Here is a 19,098-nt window from a genome sequence, read left to right on the forward strand (position 1 = left end):
CTGATGATCTCACCACCAACCACAGCAACTGTATCCAGCATCTGACTTCCTGGGGCCGAATGGCTGACCTTTCTTGAGCACTTGCCATGTGGTAGGCACGTACTGTGCTTACCTCAGCCCGTCCGCACCCACGCCTACAAAAGCAGGCACTGTTACTAACCCCATATCACAGATAAGAAACCTGAGGTGGGGAGGGGGAGCAGCCCTTCCCGAGGTCCCCGTGGAGAAGGCAGAGTCGGGATTCAGACCCAGGCTGTGGACTCCAGGGCCGGGCCCGCAGCAGGATGTCTGCCTGACCCTCACTTCTCCGGCTCTCCCGGAGCCACGATGTGCATGTGTGAGGGGGCCAGCGGCAGTAAGTGGCCCACAGAGAAGACTGTCCCTGCTCAACTGTCATTCCCACCAGCGGGGGTGGAGAGAAATGTCCCCCACCCCACCCCGCGTGTACGGAGCTGGGTGTTTTCCTCTGGGCTTCCTGAAGTAGGAGGCAAGGGCCACGGCTGGGGCTCTTCGGGCATCTGTGTCCTGCAGCTTCCTAAGTGTCTACAGGGCACTCGGCCAGCAAAGGTGGGGACAGGCAGAAGAAAGATGGCTCCTGGCTCTCTGCCCACAGGGGGTCCAGACGCCCGTGAGTGCCAGGCCTCAGGCACAGGGACCCTTGGGCTGTGGAAGGGGATGTTCCCGCCCTTGTCTACCAGGGGAGCCCAGCGTGGATTTAATGCAGGCATTGCCCTGTTCTGCAAATTCTGCTACAGTGGTGGGGGGGGGGCAGAGCCCGGTGCTAGGGGTCCTGGGCCAGGGAACCCGCCTCGGCTACACTACAGGCCTGCTGCATGACCAGGCAGGCCACACCCTCTCTGTGGCTGTCGCTGTCAGGCCGAGTCACTGCCATGTCTGTGACAGCACTTTGCAGAGAAAAGGCAGTCAACAAAACAAGAAAAGATGCTCAGTTTTACCCATTATCAGAGATGAAAAGATAAACAAGAAGGAACCCCTGCTGCTCACACACCGGCCAGGAAAGCACGAGAACAGTGTTGATGAGGCTGAGGGCAAGTGGGCACTGGGGCACTGGCGGGACTGGAAATGGGGGGCAGCTGTTTGGGAGGGCAACTTAGCGGTCCCTCACGGTTTCAAATCAGTGCTTTCTGACCCAGAAATTCCTCTGCTGGGATTTCTATGGATGTAACTGCAAAAGTCCATGAAGATACACGTACAAAGCTATTCGTTATTTAGGGAAGATTGTACCCCAAATTGGGAGCACGCTCCAAGTCCATCGACAGGGGGTTGAGCTACGTCAGGGATGTGTAACTCATTCAGAGAACATGGCGGCTCTTAATTTGCCGGCAGAGGGAGGATCCCCAAAAACAGTGAACCAAAACAGGAAGACTAGGTATGTATGTGTGTAGGAGTGTGTGCGTGTGCGTGTGCGTGCACACTTTAACAAGCACAGAGCATTTGGCTAACATGGCTACTTTCCTTTGAACCACGGACCCAGGGAGGTAAGTGATTTTTATGTGGGTTGTCAGGTGGAAAACCTGTCCCCCCGCCCCTGCCACGCACGCATGTCGGCACACACTTGTAGGTGGGCTGTGCCGGGGAGCACTCACCTTTCCAACCACTTCCACTGGAGAAAGCGATCAAAATACATACTGTCCAGATACTCATGGAAGGGCTCTCCCTTCAGGTAGTCGTGGACAGACCTGGCTCGGAGGGAACAAACAAACATTTTATAACCCCGGCCTGACGCAGACGGCCAGAGCCGGTACACATCCGGCAGGCTAACCACTGGCGTCAGAGGCCCGTCGTCCTAACGAAGGGACTGCCTGATCCCGCGGACACTTCCTGGGTCCCCGCCGCAGCACGGCTCTAGGCCTGGGGTAGAGCTGTGAGCATGAGGCTGGTGTGATGTGGGACAAGGGTGCGGATGAGTGTGAGATGTGCTGAAGTGTGTTATCACGAGGGAGGGTTAAGTGAGGTCCCTGGGGGCTCAGGTAGTTTTCTCTCTCTCTCAAGAAGGGACTCTTAAGCTGCAGTGAGGACAGAATACTTAACTGGGTGCAGGGATGTGTGTGTGCAGGGGTGGGCCGAGCAGGGATGCAGCGCCTGGGGGCCCAGGCTCTGGATTTGGTCCAGGACCAGTGAAGCCACTGGGAGATTTCCATCCCCGCAGCAGAATTCACCAGTCACCTGTTGTGGGCCAGGCCTGCAGGGTTCTGAAGCTGGCTGTCGGCAGGGATGGTCTTCTTCCCTTTAAAAAGTGGTGATACTGACCAATCTAGCCCAGGCGTTTGGGCCTGTGGATGGGGGATGGGGGGGGAGCGGCATGTACAGGGGAGGCCATGTTGGACGCTGTCTCCTGCCAAACATGACAGCAGGGGCCAGTGTAGGGGACCAGGATGTCCACTCCCTCAGGGTCACAGTGACAGCCCAGGGGCCTAACCCGCTGTCAGATCTGACCCTCAGCCAGCTCCAAGAGGACAGCAACCAGGTTTGTTTCTGCTTATGGTGGGGAGGTGGGGGGGGTGTCTCTCCCTCGGCACCTAACAGGGCTGGGCCCCCAGTTGGGCCTCCCTAAATGTCCATTCTCAGCATGGGGCTCCCGGCTCTTCCCACAGGGCACAGGGGCACTGGCTTCCATGTCCTCCCCTCCTGGCTGTTAAGCTCCGAGAAAGCCGGCCCTGGATTCTTGCTCACCATGGCACCCCAGCACCTATCACTGCCAGGCACACAGCAGGCGCCCCATTGTCTGTGGGCAAAGGCTGAACAAGGGCATACAGCAAGCCGTGGGGGATCAGGCTCCGAAAGGTTTTTGGTGTGCAGGCACGTGTCAGCGTACGGGGTAGGGTCTCTGCGTGGGCACGGGTACGTGGCTGTGCCTAGCGGTTCACACTTCACAGTGTGTGTGCCAGGGGCAGGTGGGGGCCTCACTGGTGTCTGGCCAGCAGCACACCAACCGACCTGTCTCATATACCGTTAGGATCGCCGGACGGCCCGCACACAAGGCGATGGCATGTGGCTGAGAAGGCGGCCCGCACTCGTTCCTGCAGCAGCGCTACCTGGCTCTGGTTGCTGGCGGCTCTGGGGGCTGGGGGCCCGGGCAGGACTCCCAAACCACCCAGATGGGGGTCAAGTTTTTGTACATTCCTCTGCTCAACAGCCTGGACAGCCACTTGCTTTCAACACCCTTTGAGGCAGATGTTTTCTTTGGACTTGGTACTTTGGTATCTTTCCCCTTCATAAGAAGTATACAAACAGCTGGGTGGCTTGGCTGGGGCCCCTGGGCACAGGAGACCTGCCCCGGAGCCCGCTGCTCCAGGTGGAGGGTAGGGGCAGCCGCTCTCCGGGGCCCTGTGGCTGCAGACCGGAGGCTGAAGGGCCTGAGGCCCGGCCTGGGGAGGGAGGGAGCACTTACTGTGCACAGGCAGAAAAGAGCTCCTTGCCGGGCCTCTGTAGAAGCTTCTCCTCCGTCTGGGAGACCAGGTCCCGGCCAACTTGGGCAATGAACACTGGGGACTGGAGGAAGAGAAGAGGACGTGTCAGCGAGGGGCAGGAGCGGGGCGCCACCTCTCCCTCCCGCCCACTCCAGGCCCTGAGCCACATGCCGCATTCAGGGGTGCGTGGAGGTGGCAGGGCTGGAAGGCGGTGAACGAGCCCAGACTTAGGGCCAGGTTTCTGGCTCTGCCACTTTCAGTCCGTGTGACCTCATGGAGGTCACTTGGTTCCTCTGAGCCTTGCTGCCCTCATCAGCAGCACGCGGAGAATGATGTCCCTGTGTCCTGGGCTTGGGGTCAGACCTGAACAAGATGTGTGTCCGGAGCTGGGCGATGTGGATGGGTTGGCCAGTCAGACCCCCTGGGAGCTTGCAGGTGCCCCTTCCCAGGCTGGGCCTGTCTGCTCAGAGGGCAAGGTGAACACTTTCTTGCGTCAGAGGGTCTGAAAGGGGTGGAAGGGCCAGCAAAAGGCCAGCTTGGCAGCAGGGGAGGGGTGCTCAACGGGCACAGCCTTGATTGGCAGGGGATCGAGGCCTAGATCTGCTACTTGCAGCTGTGGGATCTTGGTCTGGACTCAGCTTCCCGTTATCAGGGACATGATCAGGAATAACAGTTTCTCCTGGAGAGAATCAGTGAAACCTTTGGGTCAGGTGTTTGGCCCAGACCGTAGCACCTGGTAGGGAGGGTGCGGTAAACATCATTACTGTTGTTCTCCTTCCCCTCCTTTAAAACCAATGGGTAGCACTGGTTTGCCTCCGCTGAAGGCCAACTGTGGGTGGGCAGTGTGAGAAATCCCTTACATGAATTATTTCATCCAACCCCATCATGGCTCTGCAAGGTAAATACTACTATAATCTCATTTCACAGACGAGGAAATGGAGGTCCAAAAAGGTTCAGTCGTTTGACACCGGGTCACCCAGCCAACAAGTGGCAGACAGGGGATACGAACACAGGTTGGGCGGGTGAGCGTGGAGTGAGTCCGGTTGAAGGTGGTGGGGTGCCTGTGCCCCTCTCGCCCACTCCCCATCTCCCAGGAGCCCCTCAGCCCTCAGGGTGGGGAGGGCACCGTGCAGCCCTCCAGCAGAGTCAGGAAGAACTGAAATGGAAGATGACGCAGCCCAGGGCAACGAGCCCCTGGGCTCAGAGAGGGAGGTCATTATGGGGCGGGGTCATCTGGGAAAGGTTTCATGGAGGACAGGGTCAGAGGCAAAGCAGAATCTGGGCTCAGACCTCCACCTGTCATGGGCCTTCCCATGGAGGGCCAGACTCTGCTCCTCAGCCAATGGGAGGGGCGGCCCAGGGTCTAGGGGTGACCCAGCTGCGTGCATGAAGTCCCACCGCTCTCATTCTCTAGGATGGGTTGGCAGGAGGGCTCTGGGGATGCAGCCCATGCTCAAAGCCCTAATAGGAGTTAATGAGTGGGTAGTAGTGCGTTTGGTTTGACGACCATGGGTTTAAACTCAGTCTCTGGCTCAACATGAAGAGATTAAGGGATTCCAACCAAACCCCCTTTCAAGTGACTCCAGAGAGTAACGCCTCTGCCAGTAAGGGAATGAGAAGCTGTTGGCCAGTTTAAGTTGGGAACTGAAACCCAAACTTGCCAGGGGGGTGAGAGGAGCAGCTGCCCAGGGGACATTTCCATGGGACATTTGCAATTTGCATTGACGGAATTGGAAGGTATTGGTCCTTCCCCTCCAGTTCAGAGAAATCGGTTTCCAAGGGAGACCCATGAAGACGGCTCTCCCTAGCCTGAGTGCAAGGTCTAACACACTGTGTAAGATAAAGTGCCCCCAGATGCTCAAAGTGCTCTGGGGTCCCAGCAACCACAGCCCGCTGCACACCACCCCCTGTGGCTTGAAGGCAGAATTCCACGGTTTCAGATCTCATTCCAGGAGGCTAATCCCTTCTAGTCCCAGGAGGCCTGTGAGGTGGGCTAGGGAAGGGAGGGGTGTATCCTTGGGGCCAGGTGGGCTCTGGACAGGAATATCACCCTCACCGTGAGAGGGTTCAGGACTGTGGTTCTTTCTAGCAGGAACTATCCCTCTGAGGGGAAGCTGAGGGTCAGGGTGGGGAGAAGTCTAGGGACCGTCCTCCTCCATGTTAAAGACGTCCCCCTAACTTCTAATCAAACAGAAAAGCCCTAAGACCCTTAGATATTGGCAGGGCTGAAAGCAGCCAGGAGAACAGGTCTTGGTGGAGGTTTCTCTATAAGTTCCCCTGGGGTCTGGGACCCTCTCAGGCAAGCAGTATTTTGAAGTGACACTTTCTTTCTTTGGTCACCAGATGGTCTCAAGTAGCTCCAGCCAACAGACCTTGACTTTTAATACCACAGTGTGAATTTAGGCACCAAGTTTACTCCGAAATGTGTGGAATTAGCTCTTGGTGGTACAGCTTCCAAGGACAGGAGGAAGAAATTGCGGACAGGGTTTCTCTGCTGGAGGCCCCACCATGAATGGCCTCCTGATGGTCTTGGGCACTGAAACTCACCAGCTGGCCAACCTCCATGTGATCATATGCCCAGCCCGGCACGAAAGTCCACTCTGATGACAGGATGACTCCCAGTTGCTCTTAAGTTTTGCTCCATGGCCAACTCCTGGGACAGCTTAAGACAGCATGACATGCCTTGGGGACATGGCTATGCTTGCTGGGGGCTGCTCTATCCCCTCTAGCCAGACTGACAAGAACTCCACTTCGTTGAGGAACTGTAGGCTGCAGGGAGCACCTGTCTTGCCCATGAAACCACAGCTGGAGCAAGAAAATCTGCACCTTGCTCCCCTCTTTGGCTAAGGCTCCTCTCCACTGTTTCCCCTCAAAGTTGCTGGGAAACAGAGGGGGTGCTTTATCCACTGAGTCTGTGCCTCTGGATAAGAGCCCCCTTCACCTGCAGGGGAAGAACCTGTCCCACACCCCCTTTGGAATGAGCAACTGACCTTGAATCCACATCCGGTACCAGAGGCACTTGGGCTCTCACCTGGCTGGGGACAGGCTGCCAACATTCGCAGCTGGTAGGACAGACTCAGCCCATGCATGTCGGGCTCTAGGTCTCCCTCAGAATCCCTCAGAATAGCTGCTCCTTCTTACCCCCCGCCCTGGTGGCCCAGACTCAGCCCACTGTTCCTGGTGCTTACGGCCCGGGTTCTGGGGATACAGGCAGCTCCTGCTGTCCGTGTGAACCAGAACACACCTTTTGCGGCAGCAAGACTCGGAGGCCACTGCATGGGTATCTTTCGGGCACCACAGCACTCTGAGAGGAGCCCCTTGTGCCGCTTGGCACACAGGGAGGAGAAACCCCTGAGGTGGATGCAGGGGGCCAGTGGGTTTCGCACCTTCACTCTCCTGCAGGCCCCTCTCCTCCCTTTTGTCCCCCCACCCCGTGAAGTTCTCTAGGACCTCACACCGCCTCCACTGCCTGCCTGTGACCCTAAATTCTGACGTGGGGCCTAAGCCTGACCGCTCTTACCCTCCGCTCCATCGAAACAGTAACTTCCGCAATGCACAGGCACAATATTGATGACCGGCAATGAATCAATGCCCTGGAGGCCTCGGGATTTCTAAAGAGAAGGTAGTTCGTAGAGCAGAGGATGGGGAGCATGGGGTGGGGGGTGAGATCTGACTGAACAGAAGAGCCAAGCAGCCAGGACTGGGCCTGAAGCTGCATTTGCAATCCGCAGCGGTCACTGTGCGTCCGGAGTGCCCACACGCTGGGTCTGGGGGACGTGCTGGCTAACTGCCCACAGGCAGGCTAGAGCTGCCTCAGTGCCCCTTAGCACTCCAGCTGCTCAAGGCTCCACCCCTCCCCGGTCAGAACTGCAGCTTCACAAGGGCCTTCTGTGTGAACCTGAAGCGGGACAATCCCGGTATTTCAGGGACAGAGGCCGGCTCGATAGGGAGGGTAGGCGGTGAGGAGGGCAGGGGCCGGGCCTGGGCAGGAAGCCACCCCACGGTGCTGCACTCGGTACTCAACCCAGGAAGCAGGTGCTGATCACCCGCCACACCCAAGGCTCTGCCTCTTAGGGTGCTCTGGCGCCCACCCCCACTGACATCACCGCGAGACCTGACGCCCCAGCCCAGCTCTGCCTCCACGGGCCAGGCCCTCCAGCCTTGGCCCACCCAGCAGTCCTCCCACAAGGTGGCGCTATTGAGCCCCTCACCGCGAGCTTCGCTGCACACACTCCCCACAGGCGGCCCAGCCTCCCGGCCTCGGAATAGGGAGGCCAGATGGCACACCTGAAATAATTACCAAGTGATTCATCGCAGACCTGAGGAGCACAGCCTTTGCAATAACAGTTGAAGGGAAAAATGAGAAATCGGCCTGGGAGGGAGCCCTCGGGAGGGAGCCCTTGGGAGGGAAGGCGAGCGCCAGACCTTGGGGGAGAGGTCGGATTTACACAGCTGGAGGAGGCCAGCATGGTACAGGCAAAGGCCAGGAGGCTGGAGAAAGCAGGGAGGGGGTGTGCAGAGAGAGGACTCATCTAGAAGATGTTAAATTAGTGCTGCCGTGTCTGTGAGGCCAGTTCTCACGGACTGCTGCATCGTTAGCCCGAGGGTGGCACCTCGAGGGCCCTGCTGCATCTGCCGTGCGGGGCACTGCTGTCTCCCTCTGCACTGGGACGACTGGCAAGAGGAAGGGACGTCATTTCCTGCATGAGCGAGGAACTCCACATGTCTGAAGACCTTGCTCCTGAAGCATCTTCTGGCTTCAGTCTCTGGTTTAAAGATGTCAGACTGGAGAGGGAATCAGCTGTATGTGGCTGGGGTCTCTGGAGACACCCAGGGATGGAGGCACAGTTGGGCTGGAAAAGGCTCTTCAGAACCACCTCCCACACGTCCTTAGAAGTCACCAGTAATTCTACAGTAAGTGCCCCTGGGGTCACCCTCAGAACCTTCTGGAAACACCCTACACTCGTTCAAAGATTCGGGACCCAAGGTGGAGCAGAAGGAAGAGATCACAGGGGGCTCTCCTGGAAAGACCCATCAGGGCCCAGCTGGTTCAAGCCACTCATGGCACACATGCGTTAACTGAGATAAAGGGCCAAGAAGGGAAGAGACCCCTCCAAGGTCACACTGTGGCCCATGGTACAGCCAGGATTAACACCTGGAGGGGCTCTATGGCAGGGCTGAATGGATATGAGCTACATTGGCCCTGAACCAGGTGTCCTGGGCCACCTCAGGGGAAGGACATAGCTTTGGTCTCATTGGCATCACTCAAATCCAGCTTGTCCCCACCTCCCAGATGGGACATGCACATACAGCAAGCCTAGCCCTGGTATCTATCCCACCCACCCCTCCTCTCCGTCCTCACCTCGTTCTCCTGCATTCGAGAATTCTCTTCTCTCACCTGCTACCACTTGCTCTTGCAGTGACACAATGGCCACCAAGGGAGTTTCTTCATACCACACAGCACAGATGGTCTCTACTCCAAAGGACAAAGCCCACTGCGTTCTTGGCTCTGGCTCCAAACACCCTTCTCGATCTGCTTCTCCCTCTTGCCTTCTGCTCATGGATGTTCACTCCACACTCGTCTCTTCCTGGGAAGCTCTAGCTCTCTAGCTGCTGGACCCTTGCTCGTTCCCTTAGAAGAAGCCCTTCCTGCCCCATCAGGGCATGTCCAAATTCCACCCAGTCTTCAGGACCCACTTCTGATACAACCTCATCCAAGCTGATTTTCTGAGCAGACAAGATCTTCTACCCAATCCCACCTCCCATTGCAGTGTCACCATCACCATCACTGCCATTTCTTGAGCACCTACTATATGTTGAGTCCTAGAAGCTTTATATGGGGTTATCTTTCTCAATCCTCTCAAGGTAGGTTTTAATTATTACAGTTTCTGTTTTAGAGATGCAGAAATAGGTTCAGAAAAGTTAAGTAACTTGCCCAAGGTCACGCAGCTGGCATGGGAGCAAAGACAGGATTCAAACTCAGGTCATCTAGTCAGAGAGCCGTAACCCTAAGCACTGCCATGTCCTCCAAGAATGTCCCAGTCCTCTCAGATCTCATGAGAAGGATGGGACTTTGGTCTTGGACGCCCGTGGGGCTGGAGAATGAGATGAAACGGACTCTGTGTGTTTGGGTAAACGCTATTTGTATAGTGGTGTCGTACGTACCACACAGGCACGCACACGCGCACACATACACGCAGGCTAATGGCCAACATATGCTTCGCTTCAACATATGAAAACATCCCACCGAAGAGCTCCGTGCTCATTAGCGGCGGTTGCATCAGTGAACAAAAGGTCAGCCCGGGAGACTGTCCGCTCTATCTCCAGACGCAAGCACTTAGGGCTTAATGATGTGTATATTTTCATATGTGGGCAGCTGACATTCCCCATGTAAACTATTTGCAATTTCCCAATGTGGACAGACTCAGCTTTTAGGAAAAGCGGACGGGAAAAGGGGTTCTGGAGGGCCCCCTGCCTTCCAAAAAGGGCTGCTTAGAGGTCTGCCTGTCTGGCCCATACCAGGGCGGAGGCAGCTGTTTCTTGGGGGGCCACCCCCATTTCCCATTCCTCCCCCTGGACAGGAACAGGGGAAGGGCACTCCCACAGCCATACCCTGGCCACCCCTTGACCCCTCACGAGGGGATCTGCGTCAGCCACGGGAAGCCCTGCACGCAGAGCCGCCAGGGCCTGGCTGTGGGCGGGGGTGGGGGCGGGAATCAGGCGTCCAGCAGGAGCCAAGGCCAGAGGCGCTTGTGGGCGCCTGGGAGGGGGGCCGGCCTGATAGTTACTGGCCCATCGACGTGAGTTTGCCCACAAATTTATACTTCTGTTGCTCCCCAGAACAAGGTCATATGATGGAGCTTGTTGATCTAGGGTCATAGATGTGGAAACTGAGCCCCAGACAGCTCTTGGAAGGGCAGGAAAGCTGTTCGTTCCTGTCTCCTCAGAATCGGGTACAATGCTTGGTGAGCAGCAAGTACTTCCTATGTGCTCTTAGCCAGAGTAGTTAGTAAAGGGTAGACCTGAGATTCAAATCCAGGCCTGCCTGGCTCCAAAACCTATAATCTCTCTGCTCTGTTTTGCTGAAAAGAACTGATGATGGCACACAGTAGGTGCTCAATATATCCGCTAAATAAATGTATGTGCGTATATTCACACTCACAGCAGGGAAGAGGGAAGTGGAGAGCAAGAATGTCTGGTCCATCAGAAGCACCCTCATGAGGTCATCTGGTCTACCCTAACTTCATGACAACTGGGCCAGAGTTCTTTGGGATGTTCTTAGTTACAAGTGGTTGGAGTGACTGTCTCAGGCAGAAACTGTGGGCTGGAGGCTTGGGGGAGAACCTGGAGCTGCCCCTGGGGGAAGCATCCTCGTGCCAGGGTTCCCCAGCCCATGTACAGCTGGTGTGTCTCTCCAGTTTCATTTCATCATATCCCCACCCTTCCAATAAATTCCTCCTTTGTTTGAGCAACTGGGAGTTAAGTATCTGCCACTTGCTGCCAATAATCCAGACTAATTCACTCCCTGTAAAATTAGGAGGTAGGGCAGATGAGTAGGAGGGCCCTCCAAACACTACCCAAAGCACCAGAGGCTTCCTCTCTCCTTGCTTTTCCCTCCCCGCCACCCCTCAGGTTCTGGTTCTGAACTAACTCAACCCAGTCCGCCTGACTCTAGCGATGGGCACTGGGACTGGCAGGAAGTGGGTGAAACAGGGCTCGTTTCAACCCCAAATCCTGGCTTGAAATGAAACCTGCTTGTACAATCAAGACCAGAAGACAAAGGAGGGAGTTTACTGAATGGCAGCCCTGGACAGAGTTTCCTCACTCGAGGGTTGGTTTAAGGTCTGGCTGACAGGAAGAAAAAGCACCATTCTTCCACCTTTTTAATCAAAACCTTCAGCGGCATGTGGAAAAGCCACTGCCGTGCCCTCTGTGTCCGTCTGGAGCAGTTCCTCTCTCTGACCACGGCCAGGCAGCAGACACAATCCACAAGCCCCAAATAAGAACAGAACCGAAGGACCAAGTCAGGGTTTTGCTTTCTTGGCCATTGGGGGAAAATAAATCAGCCCAGACAAATGCTTGTGAGCACAGTGCCACGGGGCTGTGGCTCCCTCCACGCGAGGTCTGATGTCTGTGCCCTCCAGCCCTCAGCCGAAACATCCCCAACTCCTCCCCGAGTGTCCACACGGTCAGCCTGACCGGTGGCCTACAGGGCCTGAGCGCCAGGCCAGATGTAGCCCCGCTGTGCGGAGACACAAGGCTGGACAGGCAGCTGGTGGCCACAGGTCCTTGTGGTAGAAGGCACAAAATGACCAGTCTCGGGGCGCCTGGGTGGCGCAGTCTTTGAGCGTCTGCCTTCGGCTCAGGGCGTGTTCCCGGCGTTCCAGGATCGAGTCCCACATCGGGCTCCTCCGCTGGGAGCCTGCTTCTTCCTCTCCCGCACCCCTGCTTGTGTTCCCTCTCTCGCTGGCTGTCTCTCTGTCACATAAATAAATAAAATCTTTAAAAAAAAAAAAAATGACCAGTCTCATTGTGCCTCTTCCGAGTTCTAAGGGAGCTTACCGGTTCCCCTCAGGGTGGGCAGAGACTCCAATCAGACGCGATTCCCTGGAGCAGAGAAAGCTTAAGCTTCGGGGCCCTTCACTTGCAGTCCTGGGAGCTACAGAGAGCTCGAGGTGGGAGGGGAAGCATTTCTACAGAGGCATTTCTGGTAAACTGAGATCTCAGATAAAAAGGGCCTGAATCTCCAAGGATCTAGTCATTGGTTGTGATTTTTTTTCTCATTCTCAGGAAATACTTTTGTACTTAATATTCTCTTCCTTTTTGTAATGAGGATGGTCTCCAGGTTATTCACGCTTCAGCCCCCCCCAAAACCTGGATCCTCCCTGTCTCCAACAGAGAGCACTGTGTCTCAGAGGGGCCTTCTCCGCAGGGACACCCAGGAGTGCGCCTTCGGCCTGCCACCAAGCCTTCAGGAGCCTAAGCTTCATCTTTATGTTTCCGTGATGAACAGCCAAAGACCCAGAGTCTGAGGAGCTCACGGGTTCCCTGGAGCTTCTGTGGGAGGAGGAAAGGGTGCAGAAGCCAACGCCCTGACGCTGTGTTGAGAAGTAACCCGGCGTCCTCCGTAAGGCCCACAATCCCACTGTGACGCAGATACGCGCGAGCACCCGGGCGATCTCCTTAACTCTTTGGGCAATGATCTCTGGCACCACTTTGGGGTGCCCCTGGAGATAGCTGGTTACCCTGCCAGGCCAGGAAACACTGCAAGGGACGGAGCAGTCTTCGCCAGCGGAGCTGACGAGGCGCTGTGAGCAGTCAGGAAGCCAGGAGCCCACCGCTTCTCCTGCGGGGATCCAGGCTGATTTAGTCCATTAGCCACGTGGGCGCCCTGTCCGTTCTGTGCTCAGGTCATGAGTTCCACCCCAAGGACCTCACAGACCAACTTACTCGGCCGAGGGCACGACGGAGTTCCAGACTGGCGCCGACTAAGGATGGCTGAGTGCGGAGCAGCCTCTCACCCCCAGAGGCAGTCTCATTAGACACAAGTGGCTTCATGGCTGAGGTGAGGTCTGACCAAGGCCCAAAGGATGAAGGGTGTTTGGCTGAGCAACGAGGGGGACCCTTCCTGTTTTTAGCTCCTGGCATTTGCATACCGACAAGTATTCTGAGAAGCCCAGGGCTCTGAGAGAATCAATTCTTTTCCTGACACTTTCCTGGACAAATTTAAGATGGCGGGATTACCTTTAAGGACCCCAAACAGCAGGCTCAGAGAGGTCACCAACCGAGTGAGGGGCCCTGAGGCCAGGAAGTGCTCGGAGCGAGCGCAGCCTCTGCACAGGGTTCCAGGCCTTTGCGATGGCGCCCCTGCTGACCTGGCCACCCCAAGTCACAAGGTGTCACATTTCCTGGGTCAGCAAAGTGGAGAAACACAGCCCTTGAGAAACAGCCACAACTCTTCAAGAAGGGAAAAGCAGACTGGGGCTTAAAAGGTCTTGACCCGTATTTCCTTTGCCGTTCAAGAGGCTTCGCAGAAATCAGGAGGAAGGATTTTTAGGGGTCAGAGAGAGAGGACATTTTTAAACATCAGCAGAACTTAGCCAGGGGCCCTGAGAGCTAGGCAATTTTAATGAGAAAGAAAGGAAAATACAAAGTGACCCTGACCCAGGCCTGGACTCTTTACGTCAAAAGCAAGAACCGATAATTAACAAAACGAAACGTGCCTGGACGGGAGGGAGGGGCCAGCCGGGCTCTGTCAATGTGATAATCCCCGGCCATGACCTGTGGGCATGAAGCACTGGATGGGAGATGACGTGCTGTTCACCCAGGCCACGTTGGCTGTCAGGACCCTCAGAAGCGTGACTTTGCCTGGCGAGCTGTCTGCATCCAGCCCCCTGTGCTCCGGGTGAGAGCAGCCGTGCGCAGGTAACTCAGGAGCAGGCTCCGGTCCGAGGCGCCGGCTGCAGGATGCTCACGGCGGGGAGTGTCCCTCATTCCTTGTGCGTGAGAGGCCACGGCCCAGCAAGCCAACTCTCCATCTGCCAGAACGCCCTCCCTCCCATTCCTCGGCTTCCAAACCGGCTTCAATTTGAAATTGTGTTGGAAATATCTTGGCCTTGGAAGATTTTTCTCCAGTGAAGATTTCATTCCACGGGGCTTGGGAATGAAGGAGGGGCAAGAATCTCCAAAGATCCAGGGAGTCGAACTGAAACCCCCCATCCCCTACCCCCCATGATGTCATTGCTCTACCCAAGGCCCATGGATGGGGAGGGCCAATCAGGCCACACGGTGAGTCAGCGGAGCACAGGCAGCACAGAGGCCGGCACGGCTGCCCACCCAGGGCAGATCTGGGGAGGTGGGGGAGGGGCTATGTCCTCAGGAAGCCTAGGGCTGATTTCTCTGTCTCCAGCCACTCTAAAGAGAGGAATGTTGGGCAGGAAATACTATACACACACACAGGAATGGGGATCAGAGGCAGAGCTGGCTCCACCGGCATCAAAGGAGCGTCCAAGTTTCTGACCTGGAAGGTCACAAGAAAGGAAAGGGACCCAGACGGGCATGCTGTGAGGAGCCCCAGCTGGCACAGAGGCCTCAAGGATATCAGAAGGAGCTGAAAAGAAGTCAGGCCGCCAGCGAAGAGAATTTGTTTTCCAGGAAAGGTCATGGAAGAAAAATAAGTATGCCTATCTGAAGGATAATTGCACAGTCGTTAAAAATGCTGTGCAAGGAGACCGTGACATGAGACCATGCGAATGACATGGTGCGACGTGTAAGCCAAGCCCCAGGCTTGCCATGAACGGGGCCAGCAGCTGGACAAGGGCCTGGAGGGAGCAGCCTGTGTACAGTCTACAGATGGCAGCACCCTCGTCCTCCAGACTTGCTCCTTCCTGCAGCACCTGGGAAGCTGATCTGGGGGGGATTTCTGTCTCTGGTTAACTTTAGAGAAGACAACACAGTGGAGGAGAAAGATCCCAGGCTCTAAATCAGACAGACTGGACTTCGAGTTCAGCTTCACTCTCTTTTTAATACTTTTTCTTTTATGGTAAAATATATGTAACGTGAAAATTGCCATTTCAACCATTTTCGAGTGTACAGATCAGTGGTTATAACTATATTTATAATGACAACCATCACCACCATCCTTTTCCCAAAATGTTCTCATCACCCTATTAAGTAGTAACATCCCATCTCTCCCTCCCAGGAGCCCCTGGTAAACTCTAATCTACTTCTGTCTTCACGGATTTGCCTAGGCTGACATTTCATGTAAGTGGAATTACACAATGCGTGGCCTTTTATGTCTGGCTCCTTTCACTTCGCATAATGTTTTCAGAGTTCACCCACGTGGTAGCCTGTGTCAGGTTTTCGCTCCTATTTATGGCTAAATAATATTCCATTGTGTGGACAGACCACGTTCTGTTTATCCATTCATTTGTTGATGGGCACTGGGTTCTTTCCACCTTCTGGTGACTCGGGGTAGGCTGCTGTGGACATTCGCATACACCCATCTGTTGCAGTACCTGTGGTCAATTCTCCCAGCCTGCCCTCTCAACAGCTGAAGACCTCTGCCCACCGTAGAAGGGACAACTGGTCTACTACACAGGATGGCCAGGAAGACAAGAGAGAGGTGCAGAGCATATAGCATATAGTAGGTGCTAAATTAACCTGACTTGCTCATACCTCCCCCATTACAAGCCACCCTTAGTAAAGGAAAGAGCGAACAATATTCCCTTTCAAGGGTCTCCATTTAAAAAGCACAGATGCTAAATGGTGCAGCTTTCGGCACCAGCAGCTTCCCTGCTTTGCCTCAATGCTGCTAACGTCTCAGCATTTAGACACATATAGCCCAAAGAAGAAGAGCCTCGGGGGGACTGAAGCCCAGCTGCAGGCCACGACAGTAGAAGTTGGAAAATGAAGTCAGTTCCTTCTAGTGCCTTCTCTCCAACCTTCCAGGGTTGTGGAAAGCCTGGCAAGGAATGGTCCAGTCTCTTTTCCAAGTCATGTGACCCTTGGAGGGGAGGGGTGCAGCCCCTCTCTGGGCCTCAGTTCCCTCACATAGGGAATGAGAAGTTGGGCTCAGTTCAGGTTTTAAAGCTGGGTTCCACCAAGCCACAGGTGTTCTTAAAAGCCAAGGTCTGGGGACGGAGAGGGAGGCAAAAGGGGGTCCAGCCCCAGGCCACTCAACTGTGGCTGGTCTCTGTGTCTTTGCATATTGGAAATCCGCAGTTAAAGCTATCTGCAAGGCCCTGGACTGGATGGTCCCTGAGATTGCCCTGGGTGCCCGGGCCCACCCCAGGAGGTTTTCTGTCCCCTCGGAGTATATTGGAGGAATGATGTCCCAGGAAGGGCTCTCGGCTCCTCTCCCAATGTACCAGGATTTCTGGAGGCTGAAGCCTGCATTGAGAAGGCAGTCAAGCAGCACGGGCCCTTCATGGAGAGTGGTGCTGTGCCGGGCACTGGGGTGACCTTGAAATGACCCAGGAGCCCTCACAGGCCCTGCTGTTCTCCAAACAGTACCCTAGCTCCCTGGTGAGTGCTCCTGGGTCATTAATAAACCCTCAATCAAGAAGAGACTTAGGCAGAGCTCAGGGCAGGGAGCCAGGTTAGGTCATCTTAGGAAAACAGGGTCAAGAGCACAGACAGAAGTCTCAGCTTTCCCCATCCCAGCTATGTGACCTTGAGGGAGTGACTTAACCTCTCTGTGTCCATCTCTTCATTTTTAATATGGAGATAATAACCCACGGGATAGATGTGAGGATTATGTGAGTTATTTAAAGCCAGTGGAATCAGTCTGGCCCGCAGTAAGAACTGCTCCTGGAACTGCAGGGGGTTGGAGCCGGGTGGGCCTCGCAGACAGCATCCAGGCCAACCTCCTCACTCTACTGACAGAAACTGAGGCCCAGGGAGGGCAGGCATCTGGCTGTGAGGGGAATGAGAAGAGTCAGGCTTTGGGGCTCAGGCCCGGCTTCGATTCCCCACTCGGCCCCAAGCTTGGTGTTCTTGGGCAATTACTTAACCCCTTTCAGCCCTTGTTTCTCATCCATTCAGACAACCGTTATAAGGACCGAATGAAACAGGGAACATGAAGTTCCAGGCACGCAGTAGTTGCTCAATAGATGCTAGCTCCCTTCTGTCTTGCCCCCAATAGCTAGTAAGCACAAATGTGCCTTTATCTGTTTTGAATTCTGTTCTCTGCTGCTCCCAAAAATGGAAGAGGAAGAGGCCCAGCCTCCCCTTCCCCACTGCTGCTTGAGAAAACTCAGGAAGTTCCTCTGTCAAGTTTTCTTTTCAGTCCTCTTCCACGGAGTCATTTTGCAGTGCTGTGGCGAAGTGGGAAAAGCCAGGGTGCAGGCCCAGCTGCCCCTCCAGCCCCGCTGCCTACCCAGCCAGATCCTGCTCAGGAGGGGCTCAAGCAAAGGTGGACTCCGAGCTCACTGGATTCATTGACAACAGGATGGAGGTGCCCTTCTAGGCACCTTCTAGGAGACAGATGAGGGCCAAGCAATCTAGCAGAGATGAAATGCTGGGTCCAGGACCAGTGTCTGGAAGCCCAAACCCCATGGAGGATGGGGCAGGCACTGGGAAGGGAGTGATTTGTCCAAACCACTTATATCCCATGTCCTGGGTTGCCCTGGAGACCAAGGATTGGTTAGATGGTTAGGCAGACTCTAGGCCAGCTCCCTTCCAGGCCACGGAAGCCAGGAAGGGAGATGGGGAATGAGCCCGACTCCTAGTCCAGTGCTCCTGGCTCCAGGTTACGCTGTCTCCAGCAACGAGTCAACATTTATAAAATGCATCACAGCTGGGAGGTAGATAGTCAGCCCCGCATTTTCCAAAGATGATGAGGTCGTCTCAGGAGGTGCAGGGACACAAATAATACCGAACCGCTCAGTGAAAAAGGTATCCCCTTTTCAGTCCTCCTTTGAGCCTCCCCTCATGAAGAAGAAAGTCTCAGTGTGGTGCCACCATCTTGCTAACACATCTCCAATACTCACTAATCTTTCTCCCAAACAAAGAGAAAGGCAGCTCTAGGCTCAGAGCCTCAGGCCGGCCGAAGAGGACCCAGCTAGGATTTAATGCCACTTTTCCCAGTTAGCTTTCTGTATGACAAGCCGGCGCTGGCTTTCCAGGCATGGTCCTGACACAAAGTTTTCTTTTGAAACTCATTTATTGTAATTAATTAATTTTTAAAAGATTTGATTTTTAAGTAACCTCTACACCCACGTAGGGCCCGAACTTACAACCTCGAGACCAAGAGTGGCATGCTCCAGCGACTGAGCCGGCCAGGTGCCCCGAAACTCATTGATTTGAAACAGAAAGACACGAGTTAATTTAAAAGGGAAGAAAGTTCTATATAACTGATTGCAAGGGTGGGATGCAGGTACAGCGGAGCCTGTGGGCGTGCTGTAAGGAGGAGGGCCGGCCACGAACCCAGCGGCAGCCACATTTATCATCATACCAGGAGAACGGAGGCTCCAGGGACGTACAGCAGGAAGGAGGCCGAACCGGGGCTCCATGTGCTCCTGAGGACAAGGACTGAAGCTGCTGACTGCCCCCAAGGTAGAGGAACTGTCCCCGCCGAGAAGTGAGCCGGCTTGGACTAGCTCAGACTCCGGATCGGCTGCCCAGGCCGGGAAGGGGGAGGCGCCGGTGAAGCGAGCAGGGGGCCAGGGGCCAGGGAAAAAGGAACTTGGAATAATTATTATTTCCTTTCATTCAAGCTCTTTACTTTTTAAAAGGTGGATGTTTTCCGGAGAGCCACACCAGCACTAGGAATAGATTTCTTTTGTGCAAAAACTCAGGCTGATGGGTAACTTCCCCTTAACAAGAACAAACTTCCCTGCCTTACCCTATCAGTGTTTACAGAAGCAAAGAGGCCTGTGTTTGTGTGGGGCCCAGAGAACAATACCCTGCCGGTAGACCTCCAGCAAGAAGTACCCTCCAAAAGCTGCTCACCCCAGGCATTCCCAGCATCCCACAGAGGCCGCCAAGCCGGTTCATGTCAGAAGCCTGCCCCAACCCACCAGTGCACCTTGGTGTCCAGGCCACTTCAGCAGGACCCTCCACCGGGTCTGAGCCTCCCCTGGAGTTTGCTGATAGTACATTAAAACTGGGTGCCACCCGCCAGGCCTCAGCGACTGGGGTGGTGCAGCTCAAAGACGGAGACTCG

General features: G+C 55.2%; 1 protein-coding gene across 2 annotated transcripts in view; it reads right to left on the reverse strand.

Moving 5' to 3' along the window:
- Positions 1-19,098, reverse strand: part of GRK5 (G protein-coupled receptor kinase 5) — a 202,582-nt gene that overhangs the window by 21,084 nt on the left and 162,400 nt on the right. For both annotated transcript variants that reach the window (XM_008685104.2, XM_008685100.2), the window contains 2 exons: positions 3,413-3,513; positions 1,608-1,700 (listed from right to left, as the gene is read on the reverse strand). In XM_008685104.2, coding sequence (XP_008683326.1) covers positions 1,608-1,700; positions 3,413-3,513 — 194 coding nt within the window. The remainder of the gene's footprint in view (positions 1-1,607; positions 1,701-3,412; positions 3,514-19,098) is intronic.

This window comes from Ursus maritimus, unplaced genomic scaffold, assembly GCF_017311325.1.
Source record: "Ursus maritimus isolate PB19 unplaced genomic scaffold, ASM1731132v1 scaffold_7, whole genome shotgun sequence".
NCBI classification, from domain to species: domain Eukaryota; kingdom Metazoa; phylum Chordata; class Mammalia; order Carnivora; family Ursidae; genus Ursus; species Ursus maritimus.